A 21,863-nucleotide genomic window follows, 5' to 3' on the forward strand; every position below is an offset into this window, starting at 1 on the left:
GCGATTTAGTTAGTTGGGCTGATGATTTTTTTTTTTTACACACTCACTGAAACAGATTAGTCTCTATCTGAAAATAGTAATTTCAATATCGCTGTGTAAAATCAATATCGGTACAATTATGAAGAAAATTAACTATTCACCAATACCAAAGTAATAAAACAATATTTCAAAGTGATTTAAAATGAAAAGTCGATATCTAGACTGTTTTATATAATTCTGGTATTCTTTTTCTTCGATTTTTAAGAAATTCTTTTCAGCCTACGAATATGGGAAGTTGATAAATTGAATAAATGAATTTGATATCTCGTAATAAAATGAACGAAAAAGTATTGGTTTTGAAACTCACCAATCTCCTGATTAACGGTATAAGCTTTAACGTCATACTAAATCGATACCGAATGCTTTTACCAAGATCCATTTTTGTAAATATACACATTGGAAATTATCGATCTTTAGATAGTTCCGTATCGCCGTGACAAACCAGAAGTTTAACGTATGTAAGTGAAAGACGAGAAACCCGAGATTTTGGAAGTTTGTCAAGTTTCATATTCACAGAATTCTCAAGCGATGTAAATCAACCGACTCTACGAATGTCTGAAATAATGCGCTAGAAAGCAAACAAGTGTGCGGTCCGTGGCGGTGGAAACATGTTTGCAAGTTGACGAAGAGAATTTTTATTTATTTGTTTTATTCGTTTCTTCGAAGACACATTTTTCCTCGTGACAAATCTAATAGGCACTCAGCTTTACAATCGTGCCTAAAACAACAGTATTTTGCAGTGAGACAAAGAGAGAGAGAGAGAGAGAGAGAGAAAGATTGATTGGAAAAATCCGCTACTCCTCAGTCTGGCTTATGACTTACATCCGTCACTTTTCTTATTCTACGAAAACGTGTCTCCTTATTGGCGTGGCAAATAGCACGATGATACGTGGTGATGATCGAATTTTGAATAAAAAATTGTAGAGGTAGGGATAAATGTGCAATTTAGAAAACGCCTATCTCAGACGTGAGACAATGAGACGGGAGAGAGAACCGTTTGAAATGAAATTCAATGGACCTATCTATCTGAACGAAGTTTTAACCATTCCGGAAGTTATACTACCTTCGGAATTATTTTGGGCGTAAAGTTCACGATCAGCGACCCTGAAAACCGAGGAATGGAATTTATTCAAGAATCGAAAGACTCTTAATGCATATTTTAATTGACTTTCTAATTTTTTAAACCGATTCGAAAATTATTAGATCTTATAAAATTTTCATCGCAAGTTACTTTCAAGCACTACAAATGGCGGGAACTTGTAGAATATTCGAGCAAGCGTTACATATCATACCTACTCCGGCTATGGAAAGTTATTTCATTTCGCTCAAGTGTCTACGTATCATAGACGATGTATATATAAAGCGGCTAGACCAATTTTTGAATCTACAAAATTACCCGTAATTCACCTCTGTAGATTTGTGCACGTCGTTCGTCGTCGCAGCATCGCGTGTAACGCCCGTTCACCGCAAATCTAAATTGACCTAACGAGATGAAAAAAAAAAACAAAAAGAGAGAAACATAATATTTGCCAGGTCATTGACTCGTCAGACAATTTTCAAGCACTTTGAACAAATTTTTTTCTCTTACTTCTTTTCAAACTACCCAATTGCGCAGCGTTAATGCGATGTACTCGTATATCTACGACACATACGTTTCAGCGATGCGATTATCTTCGCCCCGTTTCTCTACACGCTCTAACAACCGTCAATTTTCAATAAATTGAGTACACCTCGTAATGAAATTCTCAAAACAAGCGTCAGAAAGCTAAATGCAAGAATATATGCGCTAAGTCTAACGACTAATTGTAAAACTTGTTAAACTAGCAATATTAAGTTACGGACACTTGTCGTAGATTGAAAGAAGAAGAAGTCGTCTTCGGTCAAAATTACTACTACAGAACGTATCTGTTTCAACTAGAATATTTTATTTCACACCCGTGCTATTTATCCAACAATTACATACATACAATTATACGTATTATATACAATGTATAATATATTTACATTAAATCAGTTATTTCGTTTTGTCGGACTTTGGTATAAATTAATGACCGGATTTGAAACTTCGCAGATTATTGCTTATAATGACATCGTGTGGAAAAATAAATACATTATAAAATTATGATGAAATTTTTTAATTTCTTCGGCTTCTCTCTATCATCATATAAGCAACAACCCTGCCAAGTTTCAAATCGGTCCCTTGATTTATACCAAAGTCATACCGAACGAAACAACTCGTTGTAAAAACTACTTGCATCTTACATTTAAACTTGCGGAGACTAGAAGCAAGTGTTCTAGTTGAAGCAGGGGCTTGAAACTTTGCACAGATTTTTTTTAATGGTTTGGAACAGATCTGTGGGCCATAGAAAATTTTTCCGACCCCCAAATAAGGACCACCATAATGTATACATACATAATATACCTTTATCAAGAAATATTTTTTCACAGTAATTAATCGAAGTTACTTGAACATTTAATGTAAATGATTATTAATTCATTTTCTTTTGCCGAAAGCAGTATTTTTGTAAAGTTGCTCCTCACATTTTAGTCTGCTTGAGAATAATTATGAAAGAACTGTTAAGATTTTGCGAAATATGAGTACGTTGATGCTGTAATACGGTTAACTAAATTTCATGCAATCCTAAAATGTTTTTAATTTTTTTAACTCCGCGAAAAACGCATCGTTACATCAACGTTACGAATTTCTACCTCGTCGTTTGATCGATTATATCATCCGATGATTGCAACGACAATTTGTTCATTCCATTCTGTGATAGGCTGTTTCAACACGACTTGGCTATCAAATATACCAGAAACATTTTGTCATCGTTAATAGGAACGCGTTACTTACACCGCGATGACAAAATCTAGTTCAAATAACTATCCGTGTACATTTACATTACAGAAACGGTTGTCTCTTCGAACAAACATACAGTCGCACAAACACGCGCATTATCTCCCATCTCCTTCTCCTTCATCTTTCTCCTTCCTCCGCGCGTCATCCTCGCCAGTTCAACTAAATCGCCGGTCCGCCCACAGATTTTACGAAGGCGCTGCTGTTGCCCAAGGTACAATTGTACAAGTTCCTCGCTACGTCGCATGTGCTTATGACTGTTTGTTCGGAGCGGCGAAGAAACGAAGAGAAAACCATGAATGAGAGGCAGTCCCAACGATGCGCGTATCCATCCTCCGATGACTAATTTATTCTCATAGACCTCCGTGTATGCGTTAACATAGGTTTATTCTTAGGTGGTGTCACACGTATCGTACGGATGTACGGTGTAGAAGGTATAATATATAAGTATGCGTGTTTAAGAGGCGACAAAACTTAACTAGCAACTTTCAAATCACCGGCGGAATGATTATCTTCGTATTTGATTCCTCTCGACGTAGTGGAATACGTTATTACACCTATTTGCGTCAGATCTGTGGTCTGGAAAAAAAAAAAAAAAACCAAGTTCAACATCCTTATTATGTAATTCCCGTAAGAGAAACTGTGTTATATGCGTATCAATTTATAACGCCTTGTTAAATTATTTTTTATTTAATTAATTTTTTTTTTTTTTATATTAGAGAACTTTTCGGCATACTTTTTTGCGAATTTTTGCTATTTCTGACAGTATAGATAATAGGTTTTCAATACTCGAGAGCGTTTGTCGCGATATAATGTGAATTATTATTGCTAGAAACAAATTGATTGAAAAATAACGTGAATATCGGAGGAATAATTCATTTCCGAAAAAGTTAACCCTCTACACACATATATATCATACATGTTTTACATAAATTGTAAATTCTTGGGGTCGCTGATCACGGACCTGAAATCGGATGTTAAAAAATTCGAAATGGTGGACCCAATATGGCGGATGAAAATTTCAAATTCGATCGAATCCGGAGATGAAATTCCGTCCGGAGGCTTTTGGGGTCGCTGATTACGAATCTGATATTAGATTTTGAAAATTCAGTACAGCGAATCCAATCAGTGACCCCGAAAATCCCTGCATAGGGTTTTTTTTTCACCGGCTTCGATCTGATTTGAAATTTTCGTCCGCCATATTGGATCCACTATCTTTAATTTTTGAAATTTGATTCTAGATCTCCCTCTCTTTCTCTACACGCGAAGTATATATATATACACGCACACTTACTTAGATATAGTAAATTATCGGGGGATCCGAGAAGTTTCGTGGATCGGACTTGAAAGGGTCAAAGATGTGTAAGACCTCGGAGAGTATTAAATGGCTCGACTCCTGCAACCAGTAAACCAGTTTTTGAGAATTTACCCATTCGACAAAACGAAAAGGATTATCATACGGACAGCTGCATCTGACTTGTGCCTCTCTCGGGATCCATTTACACCGGATATGTACGCATGTATACTGTATCTATACGTGCGCATATGCAGGTGATGCCTACAACGCATATAATACGGGAATCTTTGAACCGTGATGATATTTTAGATAAAACCGAGGGTTTGTTCCGGTGTCCGCTTCTTTTGTTTTCGTTTTATTCGCGATTCGCGTTTTGTTTTCTGTCGAATTTTGAATGAAAATTTTTGAAATGTATGTGACAGCGAAAACAGATGAAGATTACCAGTTTTTTATAATAGTTTTCCGAAAGTTTGGCGTTTGAATTGCGAAAAATTGTAAAAGGAACTTTCGAAATTGCTTCGAATGACAATGAAAAATACCTAGGTATATTTTGTCTCGAGTATAAAGATATCGGAACTCGCGAATCGGATGAGAGCGAACACGCGTCGCGATCTTATTAACATTTTAATTATGGCCTGCGTTCTTTTTATGGAATTGAGAATGAAATGATGAAATATAAATTACCCGATTTTGTCTTATAGACAACAATTACAATATGCAAAAACTGTTGTATCCTCGAGTGTATCGTTTTGCATTCTTGTATTTCTTACTGTCGTAACTACCTTTGTCTGGTATTATATTTATCCCTGACAACAGTTGTTGTGCGTGCGGATTTTTTAATAGAGTTTATTTTAAGACCATGCCTGTACCGCGATGGTCGACAGACAATTTCGGACAATTACGATACAGGCATGCAGAATTATCATACGATTAACTGTATCGTGTGTCTAATGGCGTAAGGTCGTAAGCGCCGCCTTACGACCTTTTACTTTTAAAAAAACCGAAAAGGCGTGAATATTTTATTTTATCGCATCTAAGCTTAAATCGTGAAAACACGATCAGAAACGGTGAAATTAAACAACAGCTTAATTAATAGCAAAAGGTCGTATGTACTGGTAAATACTACATTCTGCTACCGATTCAACCATAAAAACCTGAGTCGATTAATTCCATCAAGTTGTGCCTACCAAAAAAAAAAAAGAAACGAAATTGGCGGTTACAACTTTCTGTTTTTATGTTCTGGTTTTTTATATTATTATTTTTTTTTATTATTATTATTTTTGAATCTTTGCAGATTTCGATTCATCTATGCATTTCAATGGTTTCTAGAACGATTGTATAAATAAAAAAAATCATAGTCGTTACGATCTTCTGTTTTCATCTTTTTTTTCATCTACTTATTGATAGAAAACGGTTGTATCTGCCTAACATACGACCTTTTGCCTTTGTATGTTCAAATCATTGATTTCGATTTAATCGTAAGTTTTGATCATTTTCAAAGCGATTGTCGAGAAAAAAAGAATTATACATCCTTTGGCAACTAAAATGGTCACAAAATAAGGTTACCACCTTATGCCATTAGACACGCGATATGTATAATACACATTATAATAAACAGGAAGAAATCGTTTGAAAGTTGAAAGTCAAGTAGAAAATCCTTATGATGTCAAAAAGTGTTATTGTACCACGAATTGATGTTGATAATTATTATTTCGGTTGGCTGTTTTTTTTTTTATAACTTTCACTATCGGCACCGGCCCTTGAGGTGATTTCTTTTCTGATAGAAAGGGCGTGCGTGCGTGCGTGTGTACATATCTACATAACAATATATAATCGATCGCGATTTAAACGGAGCAACACACAGCAACTGCGGTGAAAAATGTACAAAAGAAGCTTGAGAAGAGCGAGAAGGGGGATAAAAGAAAAAAAAAAAAAGAAAAACTAGACGAAACGACGAAAGGGATACGTCATGTATCTTATATCGGCGATCGTTCCTTTCTTCTCGCATTGGAGTCTCCGTTTTTGGATTATACCTTTAAAGGCGTGCGCAATAGAGCGCGTGTTTTCTGCTGGTAACTATATAACACGCCGCGGTGTCGTTTTACCACTATAACTTACAATTAAGACTACTTTCGCCCTCCATCGTTCGCCGACGATGCGTGGAAACAGCTGATCCTTACTGACTATACCTACTTGAGCGGTGCTCATGTCCGTCACCTTGCTCCTCGGCACTTGGCACAGGCGCGGAATCTTCTTATTTGTCGTTATCGTACAGTCCTAATATCGATTGTTATTTATTTTTTTTTATTTTAACTTTTTTTTTTTTAATTTATTTCTTAACGGAGATTCCATGGTATGATGATGATGATGGTGGTATGAATTGTAGAAAAAATAAAACAAGGTACACGGAGAAAAATTTCATTTGTTACAGTAACTAGAAAAATTCAGTAAAACAGGTATCGTTAAAAAAACTGTTTGAATATTGTTGGAATTACGAAAAACGAGGTATTATCGATCCTTTTTTGGTAATTGCAACGCAAAATCAGTTACTCCGGTTTGCTCTACTTTTTTAGTTAAACGAGGCCTTAACGTCAATTTGTTGTTGGACGAGTATTAAATTTTCGCAACGGTTGCAGGAAAATCTAGTAACAGTGATCGTAACGAGAAAGAACAGCAACGGATACTAGACTTTCCGGTAACAGCTAGAAAACTAATTTTCATTTTGTACTTAGAACTGTATTTTTCGATTGTGGTAAGAAATGAAAGTTGTTAAGGACTGAGCGGTAACCGGAACTAAAAATTTCTCTCAGTGTAGATTATTTTTTGAAGCTTTTTACTTTTATAACGTGTCCGAAACATGTGTATTTCAAACGGGGAAAATTCACCCTGTTGTCGGCACGGGTTAAAGTTGAGATAAAAATCTTGGAAGATTTATCAAAAGCCTAAATATGGTTCGTGCTCACACGGTAAATTGTTTTCGGCAGCGGTGCGTGCACACATTTCTTAATTCTTCTCTTCTTCAAAGCCTGTCCAAAATAAGAATTGTTGTTAAGGCCATGAATTACTCCTACTCTTATCGACCGAGTAAACTTATTTTTCGTTTAATCAATAAATAAATAAATGGGCGGAATCGGTTCAAATATTGACAGTGCAGCGCTCTGTTATAACAGAACTCGGTAACGTTACTGATATACCAAAAATCAACAAAACGATTTGTGGTTTTCTGACCACGTCTTACTGTATTTGCGTTTCCCGCATATCTGGGGCCACGAAGTTCACGGTCGAGCGAATTTTCGTAATTCTGAAAACAACCGAGAGTACAATTAGCCATCGTGCGAATATTTTTATGCAATATTTCAGTACAGCAAACGAGAAATACTATTTACAATAATTTAGCTAACAAAATATGCTCGGCTAGCTTGTTCCTTACTTCACTCAGTTGCCGCAGCACAAAGTAGCACTTCGGTAACTTATATCCGGCGACTGACGGCAGTTCGTCCAGGAACGTATTACAGTTACGTGATTTCGCTTCCGTGTACATTATCTCCCGAAAAATGCGAAAATAGCGATACCTGTCAGAAAACGTGACATTTTTTTCATAATTTTTGGAACACGAGTAACTTTTTTTAAATTCTACCGCGAAATAACGATGCATTGTCGGAATTTAAACCGATCTCGTTGATTTGTTTACTCGACAAACGAATCGTGAGGGTGAGTTTGCTCGGTCGGTAAAGGTAGGAATACTACGTGGCCTTAATAACAAAATCACGCGGTTGTGCACGCTCGTTATTTTATCCTTCTCGTATCATCGGCCACCGTATCTCTAGAATTTTGTTTACATTACGATAACCCCGCCTGCCCCCCGCAACATGACTCGATCACTGCATTGCGCTGCATGCCTGAAAGCTATCGCAGGATAGCGATTTTGTATTATCAAAATAATATGTGCAGTACGGGTGACAAAAATAATACCTGTGACTAATAGTGTTTTTTCTGAATCTTCTTTCTTTATTAGAGTTATTCTTATTCTTTTTTTTTTTTTTTTAGTGTCTCCGAAGCTTTCAACGGACCAAAATACAAGCACAAGTGTAATGAAACATTTACAACCCGTCTACTCTTGTATAAACTCTGTTCGTCCAACGAACTTTCTCATACTCGGCCATGCAAGCAAGTTCATTCAATACTGCAACAGCCACGAGGGTGATACTCTGTCAATAATGCGGTTTCCGTTTATTTATACCCCTTCGTTTTTCCCCCATGTGTAAGAGTGTGCGAACACGGTTCGATCGTTGGATTGTGTCCCGATAGATATATTTTCTATCCTATTTTCACAGCACAAACGATTCGCAGACTCCGCACACGCGTGAAAAACAAGACTAGTCGATTATTACACGAAATCTCACGTTGATCCTTCTTTCGATAAAACGGCGAGTTCACGGATGGAATCGATCACAGACAGCTTCCTGCCTGTTCTCGAGAATCAAACGTGCGGTTTGTTGAGTGATTTTTTTGATTTCGAATCCCCTTGATGCTTTACAATTCATGAAAGTCACGAAAAAATCTGGACTCCTTTCCTTCGAAGCCTGTATCTCGGAAACTACTAATTTTTGAGACTTGCGTCCGTAAGAATTTTGATCCGGAGGATATGTACTGTGACGTACCGAATATCCAACAAAATTCTTCTTTTTTTCCTCCGGTTACCAGATTCCAAAACATATTATTTCTAGATGTGGTAAGGTTGTTGCTAACGATTAATCCGATGAATCCTCGAGATCCGACTATTTCGCAATGAAATTAGCGAAAAAGATGTATCGATTGCTCACTTGTACCAGCTTCTTTAACGACGTGGTATTAATTGTACTCCACACTTTCAGTTCTCCCAATCAATAGATCAGCTCGTTAATCGGAACATATCCACAACGTTTTGATAAACATTGTGAAATCGCCCGGCTGCCACCGAAAATATATCACGTTCCTACTCCTCGCTCTCGCCTCGATACTCGGCTCTGCCCTTAAAGTTTCGTAACGTACGCGCACCGCCGGCACTATCTTAATCTATCTCGTGTGCCGAGCCACTATTATTTGTTAAACCTACATTCGCACCCACACATTTATTACGTTTACCTACACACGTCACTCGCTTCTATCTCATCTCGCGTCGGCGGAGCAACGACTTCGAGAGATTATATGCATCTGTCTATACCGACAAGGGCAACTGTCGCGAAGATGCTGCGAAGCGTTAGGAAAAGACCGGCTGTTTTTACACCGACGTGCGACAACGCCGATGCATGTACGGCAATGAACGCGCAACGGCGCAAACCCGACTCGCCACTTTATATTTACTGTGTTGCTAACTGAGGGAATAATAATAATAATAATAATAAGAAGAAGAAGAAGAAGAAGAAGAAGAAGAAGAAGAAGAAATGAAAAAAAATGACCGTACCTCTTAACAAACTGCAGCTGCATCTCATATGGCGAAATTTCTTGACTATACGTGCAACTGCTAAAATCATACTGTCAAGAATCATCATTTTACGAGTATACAGAGACTAGAACTATTCACCTCAAGCTCCTATCGATCGAGCATTGTCAATAACTCGGTTTACCCTGTTAATATTAAAAGATTTAACGATACGTTTTTGATGAGTAAATGGAACTCTATAATAATAAAGTTCGATCGATCGAAACTAATCAACACTGAGGTCTATATTCAGGGAATCAATGTTCAGCCGATGGTGTATAAAACGTATACGCGGCAAAGCGTATCGTTGGACGATGAATAAAACGATCGATCGGTAAGTGAGACCGAAATTGTTGAAAACAATTGACGATGGTCGGACAGAGTTGTAATCACTGCAGGGTTCGTGCGCACAGGGAAAATCTGAAAAAACGAGAAAAGTCAGGGAATTTCAAACGTAAGACTGGAATTTTGGGTCTGTCGTAGAAGTGAACTCGTTTTTACAAAAGTACCGTCGATCTTAACGAAAAGAAAAAAAAAAAAAAGGCAATCACAGGCTATTGTTTGTAAATCGATAATCAGACGGTACGATAGTTACTAGATAATATTAAACGTATTGATAATAGTGTCACTAATCAGCCTCTGCATATTCTTTGGAAAGTTACTGGAAAAATCTTGGAAAATTCAGGGTATTTCAGATACCAAACGACCGTACGAACCCTGTAACGGGATACGAAGAACCGTTTAAAATCGAAACAAGAATATTTATATGCGTAGGTCCGTATTAATAACAAGATACGAGATAAGTCGTCCGTCGGCTGCAACTTCACGTGCTCCCGGTACATACTCTACGTGCCGATAAAACAACAAACGATGACGACGACGGCGATACACTTTCGTACTTTCTCCGTTCCGTTGATCGTCTTAGGTGTACCGGGTGTCTATAGCGGTATTCGATCACCCCGAGGCTACTACGAGCGTTTCGTCATTCGATTTGATACAGATAGATAAAAATTTCCACATCAACTCTATTACGCGTTATTTTTTTCGGGTTATACTAACTGCACGTGTGTTATTCTTATTTGTACTTGTTGCACTATCTAATTTTTATGGGTAGTGTGGGTAAACTTTACTTGTAACATACGAATCGCGAGGAAAAAAAAGTTGTATACATTTGATTTTAACTTCAACGGTACTTGAATATTTCCTTTTTTTTTTTATACCGTAACCGAATAACATAATTCTGGATACAAAGTGGAGAACAAATTTTTTTAACCGCTCGTACAATATTTTACGATAATTCTGACCACACGTTTCAAACGATTTATTGTAACGGTATAGATTTTACTACAATTTTCTAATAACTCGTAATTAATTAAACTTTTCTCAGTGTATGCATAATGTGGCGAATTCCGCGGTGCGTTGCGAATATTTCTCGGATCGCGAAAGAATGAACAAATGAAAAAAAAAAAAAAAAAAAGGCTTGCGGCTAAAAGTTTTGCAGATCGAGGACCGCAGCCCCGATCGGTCGGGCGGACTCGGTGTAAAAAGAAGATAATAAAAAATGAAAATAAAAATCTTTCATATCTGGATACGGCCGGTTAAAAACTGATGACTCTCAATCGCGCGACGAATCGTCGTGTGTGGGTATGTAGTTACCTATTTTGGTACGGAGACGGCAGAACGACATGTATTTTTTTTTTTTTTTTTTTCTTATAAATCTTTTTCCTCCTGTTCTTATCTCTTATTTTTCTCGCCTCATCAATAACATATAGGTTATATATCGTACCTACATGCAGCGTATAGTATACCACATATATCGTGAAATACGAAACTTTCTTCTCGCGGTTTAAAAATGGCGGATTTTAACACTCTCGCGTCTATAATATCTATATGTACAATACACTCACGAAACACTGTAAAATACTGTGCGCACATATTCCCATGTAACGTGCATGTGTGTAGTTATTTGTTTCGCGTCGATCATGCGGGCGCGAACCGAGTTGAGAAGGGGAGTTGAGTGGGGTAAGAAAAAAAATAAATAAATGAAAATAAAAATAAGCAAATAAAAAAATTAAAAAAATTAAAAAAAAAAAAAAAATGCGAAAAAAAGACAAGAAAATAAAAGCATTAAAACTACGTTGTCTTTTTGGTTCTCTCTTCAATTCTCAATTTACTTTTACCTCTTTTATTCACCGACCATAATCAGGGTCACCCGGTTTCGAACAGAGCGGAACACCTGGCCAATTTTCAGAGATCGGAGGCTGTTATACGTACATATACGTATGTATTATAACCCATCGGAGCGTGCAGCAAGAAGGCGGCGAGGCGACCGGTGACTAGACAGAAAAATGGCAAACGCCCAAGGCTCTGTTGTTAGTCATCCTCCCGTCAAAAGTAAAAACGCTCTTGCCGAATATACGTATGCATAGGTATGTGTATAACGTAATACGTATTTACGTGTATAATACATGTCTGTTGTAAAACACGTATACAGATATATTTATTCACTGCATGCGTGATGACTGCAGGCAATTTTTTGTCTACCTCTGGGCCGGTATGTGTGTGTATGAAAGCAACCGGAATCATTATTCGATGACTATCTGCAAAGCTGTAAGAGAGCCCCCCCCCCCCCGGGTGCCAAATTTTTGCGAGATCCTTTTCTTTCCAATTCTCTTTGGTCGTTTTGGTTTTGTTCGTTGCTCTTTTTTTTTTTTTTTTTTTTATTTTCGTTGTCTTAGCTCGGTCGAAAAACTGGCTTGCACACTCTGTAAATCCGCCTCGTCACACGAGTCGGGACCCCGATATTGCTACTTCCGTGATTCGCCAGAACTGTGTAACTGCTGTTGGAGGTTTAAAGACCTTCGAATTTGTTCGATTGTTATATCACCGGGCAGCTGTTTAATTAGATAATTTCAACACGCTCGCGACAGGTACAAATTACGATGTGCTGAAGTTTCTTAGTGTATTGTGGTCACACGATCAACTGATACGTACAATTTTCAATTGTTTATGTATTTATAATTTTATTATACTCGTCGAGTTCGGGCGAGTTGATGAAAAATTTATTTTGCCTTATGTTGGTGGATGTTGCGATTCGGTAAAGATTAAAACGAAAGAAAAGAAAATAGCGAAGATTCGTTTGCGTTTAGAAATAAATCGTTTCGCTCTTGTTATAGCTAATCATGAAGAATCATAAATCCATTCCTCAATCGTATTATACCATTATAACCCATCTGACATGATCAGTAAACTAATAAACCACGGATTCTTTAATCACCAAAAAGGTTTCGCATTTCTCAGTCTGGTCTCGAACTCTCAAAACGTACATCTTACAAAGTCGTCTCAAAAATCTGTTTTCACATCTCGCTCCGTTTGATGAAATGCGTCGGTAAGTTACCGACTGTAAAGAGCCAGAATTCAGTCTAACCCAGCCTCTCGTCAACTCGATTCGACCGCGAGAGAGCGAACCGCCTATCGGCGGCAGGGTGAACCACCGAATACCGAAACTCTGTTTACGATTCTCGTATTTAACCTATACCTACAACAATAAGAATGATTTAAATAACTAGTTGGGCATTGAATCGAACCTACGCGTATGGCGAGTTATTTTTTTTTCACTCGTTTCATATTTAAATATAGGGTATGCGTATACGATATGATTATTCAAACACCCACGCATATAATTGTCAGGCTTGTTACGCACGCGCGTCTTGTATAAATGCATTTCATACCGTCAGATATGTACGTAAAAGCGCCGGCAGCGTGTCTCGTTGACCCAGTTCAATCTCTCTTCCGTTCACATTCATACCGTCGCGATGCACACGTGCCCCACGTGCGTATGTGGCGATGTGCACCACACGACGAGCTGCGGCAGGTCGAAACCGAAGCTGCTCGTCGATCCGGTGGCGACGAAAAGAGGGTCGGGGGGGAGGGGCGAGGGGAGGCAGACCGACCGTCTCCGAGTTCGGTCGACGAGGCGAGCGTTGCATCTGCAAACGGCGTAGCTAAAAGACGACTGGAAGCTTTCGCTGATGCCGTTGCTGCTGCTGCCGCCACTACTGATGCTGCTGCACAGCAAGCTATGCAGGTTATTTAAAGGACAATTTTATAGGCCGTGACTTGGAGCTATTTGCAGATTTAGTTGAAAATTACTACCAATGCTGTTCTCTACGATTATTCAGCCCTCTCTGGCCGAACCATCTTCGAGAGGAATAATAATAATTGCTTTCACATGTTGTGTGGGTGCGGTTGTATATGTTTTTTTTTGTTTATTTTTTTATTTTTTTTTTTTAACCAAGCAACGATGCAACGCAAGAGGTTCCTTTACCGTTTCTCTATATTCGGTTTAGTACCAGTCGCTCGTCGCAAGGTTTTTTATTTATTTATTCATTTATTTATTTATTTTTTTTTTTTTTTGGAGGGGGCAACTTGAAATTTTCAATATCATGCCGAAAACATTGAACTCTGCTCTGTTTATCAGAGTTTATTGCGTGACCTGGCAATCATGAAACAATCAGGGAATTTCTTTACACGTAAACAAAAGTTGTGAAAAGGTCAGGGATTATTTTTTTTTTTTTGCAATAACCGGGAAATTTGGGTAATTTTTTTTTTAAATCTTTTTTAACCTGCAAAATGACTTGTTGAATCAAAAATTCTCCGTCAGGTCCGTCGGACCAAGTGTCGGAAAACAATTGAGACGTATTTTTTCTTTTTATAGATATAGTTATACTACAACGTGGACATTGTGACGTCGTGAAAATTCGACTGGCTATATCTTTGCTAACAAACGTTGAATCGAAAAAAGAAAAAATACGCGTCAAATACGACTCGGCTGAACGATACATTTCGGCAGCTACGAATGCGGCCGATTAATATGTTGTTACTCGATCACATTCCATTTCGTAATACTTCTACCGTAGCGATTGTCGTCGTTTAAAACGTATGATCGTTTATACCATTTACGAGTAGGAATTTTCTTCTCTGCACTACTAACTGGGTCACCCTTGCCCCACCGCGATGTTATTAGTTGTCGTTGCTACTGCAGTTACGTATGCGAACGACCCAGCAGCTGCATGAGCTAGCCTCCTCCTATCTTTGAACTATGGACTTTTACCGCGCACGTTTTTCGCCTTCGCCTTCGCTCTGCGGCGCTACTTGTACTCCTACTTGGCGATCACTTGACACACAATTTTGCAGAGTTGCAGGTTCGCTGTATTAGGCTGCGATATACCGGATATCAGGTGGACGCCATATTTATTCCCTTATGTTTTCATTCATTTTCGTAGGGTTGCATTATGTTATAAAATTCTCGCGAAAGTTACGAGGTCGGAAACTAATCTATAGGAAACTAGGCTGAGTGATCTGTTAGAAAAATTAGGATCTTCCTTCGGACGAAGGAGTTAAGAATTTGACAAAACGCGAGGTGAGTTGACTAGAATTACCCGAGAAGTTGTTCGTCCGTTGAATTCGAGAATCAATGTTAATTAAAATCTCTCGGAAATCACATGAAACGGTTGGAATTTCTCAAAATCAATTCAAAATCGCTTGAAACTTCTTGAAATAGTTTACAGCAGCTTCGAATAATTTTCAAACTGCTTGAAACCGTTTGAAATCACGCGAAACCGTTTGGAATCATTTGAAACCAATTTAAAATCTTTTGAGATTGATTTGAAACCAATTAAAACCACTGGGAATCAATTCAAAATCGTTTGAAACTGCTTGAAACAGTTTCAAACAGCTTTGATTAATTTTCAAACCGCTTGAAATCGTTTGAAATCCCCTTGAAACCATTCGGAATCGTTTTTAACTTCCTTGAAATCAGTTAGAAGTAGTTCGAGGTGGATTTAAAACCGTCCGAAACCATTCAAAACCGTTTTTCACGTTATCCGCAACAAATATCTGCGCGTAATTAGATTTTCTATAACCCCTGTCATGTTTTCAATTACAATAATCGTTAATTTCTCCAGTCAAACCACCTTTCCACACGCATAACCACTTTCGAAGTTTCCTCTTCACGACAAAGCTGTTCTTCAGGGGAATAAATTCTCACGGTTTGTTGTTTTCACACTTTTGGTGCTGACATCTTGATTTTGCTACTCAACAATATCAGATTCCCCCGATAAACAATCCAATCACTTACCAATCAATACAGAATCCAACTACGGGGATCGATTCCTATTAATTGATAGTATAAACTCATAGAATCGGGACGTTTGGTGCGGGGGAGGGGATCAGCGACGGTACACGAGGCAGGGTAACCAGCTGTTGCTATTGCTGTTGCTGCCGCTAACCAGGAGACGCTAGTAGGACAGTGAAAGGAGCGACCTAGACCAACTCTTTCAGACTGTTTCCAGAGAGACAGATGGACGTTCGCTGCCTGCGCTTTTTACTCTGCATACTTACACCACTTGGCTTACAGCTGATGGAATAACGACGATGACAATACGACCTGTTACACCGTTACGGAATTAGTTCCTGCCGATTTCTTTTACCATTTTTTTTTTTTTCTCTATCTCCCCTCCTTGATGCAAAAAAGACTCCCCTAAGGGTATACAGATGTAACGAAAACGCGGTAATACGAAAAATTGGAACGAACTGTCAGTAATGCTTTTGAATAAATTGACGTGCATGTATCGTGTACTGAAAATAGTATAAATCGATGACTGTTTTTTTTTTGTTTTACTGTTAATAGCAATTAAATTTATTCAAACTAATTTCGGTTTTTTCCCCTGCATTACACGTAATGTGAATGCGTAAAATTGCTATCTTTTCCAATTGCAGGCAGTCCTGTTCCATGATCTATCCGATCGATGCGTATGTATGTGATATAGAGTTTCGCTGCGTAGAAAACAGGAAAGTGGTCATTCTTACCCGTAGTAATGAAAGTGAACTGGTTTCCCATCGCGTCCTTTCTTACGGTTTATCTTCGCGACACAAACACAGAGATCCGGAAGAGTGATTCTTGTACTGGTGGATATTTGCAATTTTTTTTTTTTATTCATCTTTGTTCAGTTCACTTCAATTGTTTTTCTCTTTATATTAAAATATTCAAACGCAATTTTACAACCTCTCTAGCATACGAGACCTGTAAAATGTTTTTATTGATTGTACGACCATGTGGCGGTTGATAAATTCTTAACATCTGCAATCTTTTTTTTTTTATCTTTTGCAGACTGAAGAGACGAGCCGGTTAGCGTGTGGACCCTTACCAAGATCCGTAGTTGAGACAGGCGAAGAGAAGAGAAGGGGGAAGGAGAATAAGGAGAGGAACGAAAGAAGAAAAGAAAAGCAAAATTTTACAAAAGGGGATAACGAAAATGGCGGTCGGGGACGGGCAGATACTGGGGAACGAGGCGGTGGATTCGCTGACGATAATATCACCGAGTTCAAAACTGTTGAGTGGACCGGGTAACGGTGTTATATGCAACGCGATACCGAAGCACAACAACAACGGACTTATGCCGAATGGAAAACCGATCGAAATTGTTTCTAACGGCAAACCAGAGGCTGGTGATAAAAATTCAAATGGCACAAACACCGTAGAATTTTCTGACGAAGATGTCAGCTGCGGATGGGGAAGTCTCGTTACACCTAAGTGGATGCAGTGCTTCGCTTCGAAACAAGCATTCTTAGTCATCTTTTGTATCACCTGGGTAAGCGTAATGGCATTAATGTAACATCGGTGATAGTAAAAATTGGAGAAATTAAAACAAATTTAGACCACGCTTTTTACTGTATTGAATTCACAGAAACTAGGGGTTAATTGCTGAGGTTTTAATATGTCGCATGATGCAATTTTCAAAAGTTTTGGGCTTGTTTTTTCTCTTACTGTACCCTTAGACGTAGACAAAGACGTCTGTGTAATATGTTGACCAATTGTTTTTGTTACGTTCTGCTTTTAAACGCGACGAATTGTGTTTCAAAATTTCCAATCATTGGTTATGATTGTTGGAATGATATTGAAAATTAGGGTTTTGAAAGGGAATATGAACATCGGGTACCCTTACGCAGGAAGGCGGTTATTGAATAGATGAAATATGTTGACATCTTAAGAAACCGGATAGCAAACACGCAACCTTAAAGCCGATCTTGTGTCATGAATCCTATTTCGTGTTGCCTGCATAATCAAAACGCAGGTTCATTGACATTTGTCAATATACTCAAAAAGTTGCTACATGTGACCTTTCAATCTCAACGCAATTGCGAAACAGAAAAAATTGTGAAATAATAGTGATTTAGAAAGTTCAGCAGCCTTTAACGAAAAAGTTATTCGGGTCAAACTTGAACCACATACGTATACGTATATAGAAGCTTCTGTGTTGAAAATTATACGAGGATAAGTTGGGTATATTTAGCATCCTGGAAGCATTGTACGGTCTGACTAAATATTATTTCATTACATTCGTTACGTTCTGTTCTTGGGCAAATTGATTTTTGATGGTATGAATTGTCAGTATAATATTTACATAAACAATGATGTCGATTTCTCTTAAAAAATTCTAAATTGTTTCAACCAATCAACGAGCCGAACGAAAATACGATTTTGAACTTATGTTTACCAATTCATATTTAAATTGGTAAAAAGAGATGCGCAAGCGAAGTTTGAGGAAAAAATGTCGACCTTCGATTTTCTCAACTATCTAAAATCGGTGTAATTGTAAAATTTTCAGGTCCTCCAGGGTATGTATTACACCTACTTCGTATCTGTAATAACGACAATAGAGAAGTTGTTCCAAATACAGTCGAAAACTACGGGTATAATAATGTCGGCAACCGAGATCGGGCAAATCGGTTCGTCGCTTCTTCTGACCTATTACGGGGGTCAAGGTCACAGGCCTAAATGGATAGCGTGGGGGATGATCTTGTTCGCTGTAAGTTCCTTCTCCTGTTCCATGCCGCACTTCATATTCGGCGATAAACTCATGCGGCAAAATGAAATGCTTCACACGACCGGCCCCGTTCCACCAAACTTGTGCAAGCTTGAGGAGCCATGGGATACAAACACGTGAGTAAAATACGGAAAGAACGTCATTCATACTTTTCCTCCTAGAATAACTGACGTAAATATACATGTATGTGTTATTGTTTTAAGCATATTTGATATTTTTTTTTTTTTCTACGTGATGCAAAGTGGAAAAAGAGATACAAGTCATTAGATATTTTTCTCGTAATCCCGGACAACATTTTTACGGCATGAGATCATTACGTTAAGATTATCGGAGTAAAATACGAAAATGAGGCAAACTAGTACGATAATCTGTTTATATATAATATGCAAGAGAAACAAAAATTGACAAATATGTTATGCAATTAACTGCAAGTCGAATCGTGAAGACGAGCGTCAACTTTATTAACAACGAACTTTTACCGTATGAATAATAATAGTGTGGAATATATTTTGGTATATATTTACATATAATATACAATGAAACGATTGATAAAAGTTTACCCATGTAGTAAGACAAACACGGAGACGGGTATAAAAGATATGCAGAAATGCTGCCCGGGATGCGCATTCTGAACAATTCTGACCTCGCTTGTATACATATTATGTCTGTGTATAAGGTACATTTAATACGTCGTTTAAGCATAACAGTTAATAATACACCCGTCTGACCATTATTTGACCGTCCTTTGACCGACCGTCTGGCTTCTAATTTTAATTAATATTTCCGACCCTCGCAGTTATAACTGTGGATGTTTTATACGTGCGCACGTATGGATATACCTCCACGTGTAACTGTCATCCAAGTTCTAATTGCCTTGTGATCTTTGATTTTCAACTTTTCTTCCATCGCAAAGGATTCCGAATTTTAATTAAAAACTAGCGCAACGGCACCGCTTAGAAACATTGAAACAAAAAAAGTGATCATTTTATATTTATACTAAAATAATTACACGTTCGCAGGACGAGGGATACCACGCCTGTGTTGCGGAATCTGTCCTCAACTTACTGCAAGGAAGCTTTCTTAGAGGAACGGAGGATACAGAGCAAAATCACAACGATAGTTTTGGCTATATTCTTCGTCTCTTTACTCGGTGTTGGAATGGGCCAGACGGCCGTTTACACTCTTGGGATTCCTTATATTGACGACAACGTTGCTAGCAGAGAGAGTCCTCTCTATTTTGGTAATTTGACACCCCTTTTTGCTTCTTTAATTATTTGTATCCTTATTGTTCATCATTATTTTACCTCAAGATTGTCGAATATTGTCTGAAAATTGTTTCTCTTGTCACGCAGAAGATTTATATGTATTTGTAGTATGTAATTGTAATATACGTTTCAGTGTCAGCGAGTGTCTCTTGATTTGCAAATTTTTGTCACGTGTCTTTTTTTACTAATTTTCAAAAGGTAAAGTTTATGATTTTCTACTAAAATTGCAGCAATTACAATCGGCGTGAGAATACTCGGACCAGCTCTCGGTTTTATACTTGGATCGCTCTGCACAATGTTGTACGCAGATTTGTCCGTAACTCCGGAAATTACGCCTTCAGATCCTCGATGGGTGGGTGCCTGGTGGCTCGGTAAGTTTATTCCTCTTTTATTACGAGCTGCATTTAGCGTTTCAGCGAACAATTCCTCGCCTTCTTATATTCATTTAAGTATATAGTATATAATGCGAATGCTTCGTAAAGTACTGCATGTATATATAGGTAAAAATACGAAAGTTTTCTCTGTTCTTAACTCCAAGTATTTGATTTTAATGATACAGCGAAAGTTTCGCAAGTTTCCTAGTAATTTATCGACAGAGTTGTACAAAGTTACGGCTATTATTTGCTATATAAAAATGAGATTTTCCATTATACAAATTGAGTTTAGGTAACGTGTAAAATAATTTCTCTGGTAAAATATAACATTATCATTAGTTTAATTTACATGATCAAAAATATAAACGTAAAAACGGGAGATTTTAATAAGAGAAACGGGATGTTTTAGCAAGGTATTTTCTTATTGAAGGCGAAAAAAAAATTTCCTTGTCGAATCTATTCAAGCTTTCGTTGAATCACCCTGAAATTGTAGGTGTGTTAAAACCTTTAAATCTTCCGTGAGATTAAATAATATTTATTCACCTTGAGGAAATATCTTTCACCGATCCTTTGTTTCAACGTAGTTCCTTTCGGAAACATGTTCTTCTGAAACTATTTATTTTTAAATAATTACATTAGTATCTTGACTCCGATTAGCGCCGCCTACGTTTCAGCGAGCACTTTATCTAATTTTTATACCGTAAATAAAGGTAAAGACAAATATCAGATTAACCTAAGTGAATATGAAAGTTGAACTCGACCGATGTTATTTCTATTACATAAGAGATAGATTGAATTTATTTACGATTATGGTATTTGTTAAATAAAATTATCTAGATAATACGAAACACGTAATATCGACGATTAACGACGGCACGTTTTCATCCTCTACAGGTTTGGTACTCGTTTCGGCGATGCTACTGTTGGCCAGCGTCGCCATGTTCGCATTTCCTCGTCGTTTGCCATCTAGCAAAGCACCGCTTCGGCGCGATGATGCGAACAAGCCGAGTCTCAAAGGTGAGCGAACAAGTTCGCATTTTATAAGCTGATACTTTCGTTTTTATTTTACTGTACTTCTACGTGTTACGATGATTAAAAATGATTAAGCATAATTACGCATAACGGCTGCCGATGATAACGATTGGGGAAATGATTGTAAATAAGAAAGTGTCGCGGCTGGATTGTTTGTTGTTTTTTTTCTTTTTTTCCTGTTGTTTGTAATATCGTTATGAATTATATGCTTACTACTTTCTAGTTGGAACTGTGATACATATTTCATACTATTAAATATTGGTGAAAGGCTGTCGATACGTTCTATAAATATACTAGCGAACCTGAGGTGTCTAAAAATACACACCAATAAAGACTGCCCCCTAAAAATTTCTCGCGTATGTATTTACCGCAAAGTTTAACGCGAGGTAAAGTCAAGACAGTAATCACGTGTCTTTTCTTGCATGACTTGCACATCTTCCGTTGCTTCGCAATAAAATAACACAGAAACTTGAAATTTTTATTCGGAATGTGTGAAAAGTCTGTCTACACCTGATCATAATCGTGCTGAATTTATCAAGCTTCTGTTAAATTTGCCGTTCAACAGACGTTTCAGAGTATTTACACGGAGACGTATGACACGTATAGAATCAACTTTAAAACGACATGCTAATTTTCAACACAACGATCTGAAC

General features: G+C 37.7%; 1 protein-coding gene and 1 long non-coding RNA gene across 10 annotated transcripts in view; one reads left to right on the forward strand and one right to left on the reverse strand.

The window, feature by feature from the left end:
- LOC107227081 (solute carrier organic anion transporter family member 74D) overlaps window positions 1–21,863 on the forward strand; it is a 96,206-nt gene that overhangs the window by 52,054 nt on the left and 22,289 nt on the right. For 8 of the 9 annotated variants that reach the window (XR_006903039.1, XR_006903040.1, XM_046732695.1 and 5 more), the window contains 5 exons: window positions 16,823–17,303; window positions 18,321–18,655; window positions 19,559–19,779; window positions 20,035–20,175; window positions 21,073–21,195. Coding sequence is in view for 7 of the 9 variants with exons in the window: in XM_046732695.1 (XP_046588651.1) it covers window positions 16,968–17,303; window positions 18,321–18,655; window positions 19,559–19,779; window positions 20,035–20,175; window positions 21,073–21,195 (1,156 nt within the window). In the remaining 2 variants the exon portion in view is untranslated. Of the gene's footprint in view, window positions 1–12,059; window positions 12,081–16,822; window positions 17,304–18,320; window positions 18,656–19,558; window positions 19,780–20,034; window positions 20,176–21,072; window positions 21,196–21,863 lie in introns of those variants that run through there. The other variant, XM_046732696.1, reaches the window with a different exon arrangement.
- LOC124293121 lies at window positions 3,316–9,698 on the reverse strand. Its single transcript, XR_006903043.1, has 3 exons — window positions 9,634–9,698; window positions 4,188–4,289; window positions 3,316–3,472 (listed from the first exon to the last, which is right to left on the reverse strand). It is a non-coding gene; the product is annotated as an uncharacterized LOC124293121 (long non-coding RNA).

Source organism: Neodiprion lecontei, chromosome 2, assembly GCF_021901455.1.
Source record: "Neodiprion lecontei isolate iyNeoLeco1 chromosome 2, iyNeoLeco1.1, whole genome shotgun sequence".
NCBI lineage: Eukaryota > Metazoa > Arthropoda > Insecta > Hymenoptera > Diprionidae > Neodiprion > Neodiprion lecontei.